At 39.9% G+C, this 1,816-nt stretch overlaps 1 protein-coding gene across 1 annotated transcript; it reads right to left on the bottom strand.

Moving 5' to 3' along the window:
* Positions 1-1,239: 1,239 nt before the first annotated feature.
* Positions 1,240-1,575, bottom strand: LOC138872900 (uncharacterized). Its single transcript, XM_070151320.1, has one exon. It carries the CDS (start codon positions 1,573-1,575, stop codon positions 1,240-1,242), a length of 336 nt encoding a protein of 111 aa, XP_070007421.1.
* Positions 1,576-1,816: the final 241 nt, after the last annotated feature.

Genomic DNA, 1,816 nt, shown 5'->3' with positions numbered 1-1,816 from the left:
CAGTCTTGACACAATGTGTGCAGATTTTGTTTTCAGGAAGAGTGATGTACTTGCTTTTGGGGTCCCACTTAGGTGCTTGGGTCCCCTAGCCAAGTCCTCTCTTGCTGCTACTGTGGTGTTCTTGTAGCTAGGATAGTGCATCAGTAGCCTTCCATTTGCAAGTTCTGTCTAGTTCATGTTTTACCTTTCCTAGATCTTCTTTTAAAACTCTTATCTGCTCATCTTTCTTGTACAACTCATCCTTCATCTTTCCTAGATTTTCTTCTAAGATGAGATATGTGTGATTAGCTTTCTTCTTCCTGTTCCTAATTTTAGTTTTAAATTTTCAGACCTAAGTTCTAAGACACTGATGTCAAATTCAAGAACCTGGTTCTTCAACTCAGCATTTTTACTGTCACTTTCATTAGCCCTAGATTCTACATTTTTGTACTTGGCTTTTAAGATCACACACTCCCTAGACAGCTGTTCCTTCTCATTGTTTATTACCTCAGACTCATCGATGAAGTCTAGCAATAGTTTAGATAACCTTTCTTTAGACAAAAACTTAATCTTGTTTTTGAGATGAATCACATTTAACTCTTGTTCATCATCTGATTCTCCAATGGACATAAGTGCTTGTTCATCTCCAGCTTCATCTTGTGAATCCTCATATGATATTTCTTCCCAAGCAGCAACCATAGCCTTTGTTGATCCTTTGTTCCTTTTGGGTTGAACCTTTTCCTTCTTCATGTTCCTTCGTTCAGCCCTTTCCTTCTTCTATTCAATTTCCCACTGAGGACAATTCTTAATCATGTGGTCAGTCTTGCCACATTTGTATCAGCCCTCGTTGATCTGTTTCTTAGGAGCCCTTGGTTTGTTGAAGGTTGTACCTCTTGAAGAACCATTTCCCCTCATCAGGTACTTTTTGAAATCCCTTGTGATCATGGCCATTTCATCATCCTCTAGATCTTCACCTCCAGCTATTTTGAGAGCCAGATTCCTTTCCTTCTTGGGTGCATCAATTTTCATGGTTTACCTTCTCAGTTCATAAGTAGTGAGATTTCCAATCAGCTCATCCAACTTGAGGGTGGCAATGTTCTTTGATTCCTGAATAACAACGATTTTGCTTTCCCAAGTTACTGGTAAGACCCTTGTCAAGATTTTCTCAACCTTGTCTTCTTCAAGGATAATTCTCCCAAGAGATTTAAGTTCATTTGTTAGTGTTGTGAACCTTGTGTACATCTCCTGGATAGTTTCTCCTTACTTCATGGTGAAATTTTCGTATTGAGAATATAATAGTGTTCCTCTTGATCTCTTTACTGGAGAAGTTCCTTTATGAGCCACTTGTAAAGTGTCCCATATCTCCTTAGCAGTGGTAGAGCTTTGAATCCTGATGTACTCATCTGGACCTAGTCTACACACAAGCCATTTCTTGTCCTTGGCATTCTTTCCCCATTTCTTCAAATCTTTAGCAGTGCAGTCAGCTCTTGTCTTTGGCACGTCCACTCCTTCAGCATTCTTCTTTGTAGTAGCTAGGGGACCATCTGTGACTATGTACCAGAGTTCATAGTCTTCTCCTATGATGTGGTCTCTCATTATGTTCTTCCACTAAGAATAGTACTGACTATTAAAGAGTGATGGCCTAGCAGTGGATTGCCCTTCCCAGTTTTCAGGTGGTGCACTCATCTTGATCTGTTCCTAAGGTGTTAGCCTCTTCAAGGATAACCCGCTATGATACCAATTGCTGTTTTATACATCAATACCACACAAGAGGGGGGTGATTTGTGTGGTACCCAATTTTCACTTAACTAGATTATAGAAGGACCTGGTTCTTCTA

The sequence above is a fragment of the Nicotiana sylvestris genome, chromosome 7, assembly GCF_000393655.2.
Source record: "Nicotiana sylvestris chromosome 7, ASM39365v2, whole genome shotgun sequence".
In the NCBI taxonomy this organism is placed as follows: Eukaryota; Viridiplantae; Streptophyta; class Magnoliopsida; order Solanales; family Solanaceae; genus Nicotiana; species Nicotiana sylvestris.
This window is presented reverse-complemented; position numbering and strand designations above follow the sequence as displayed.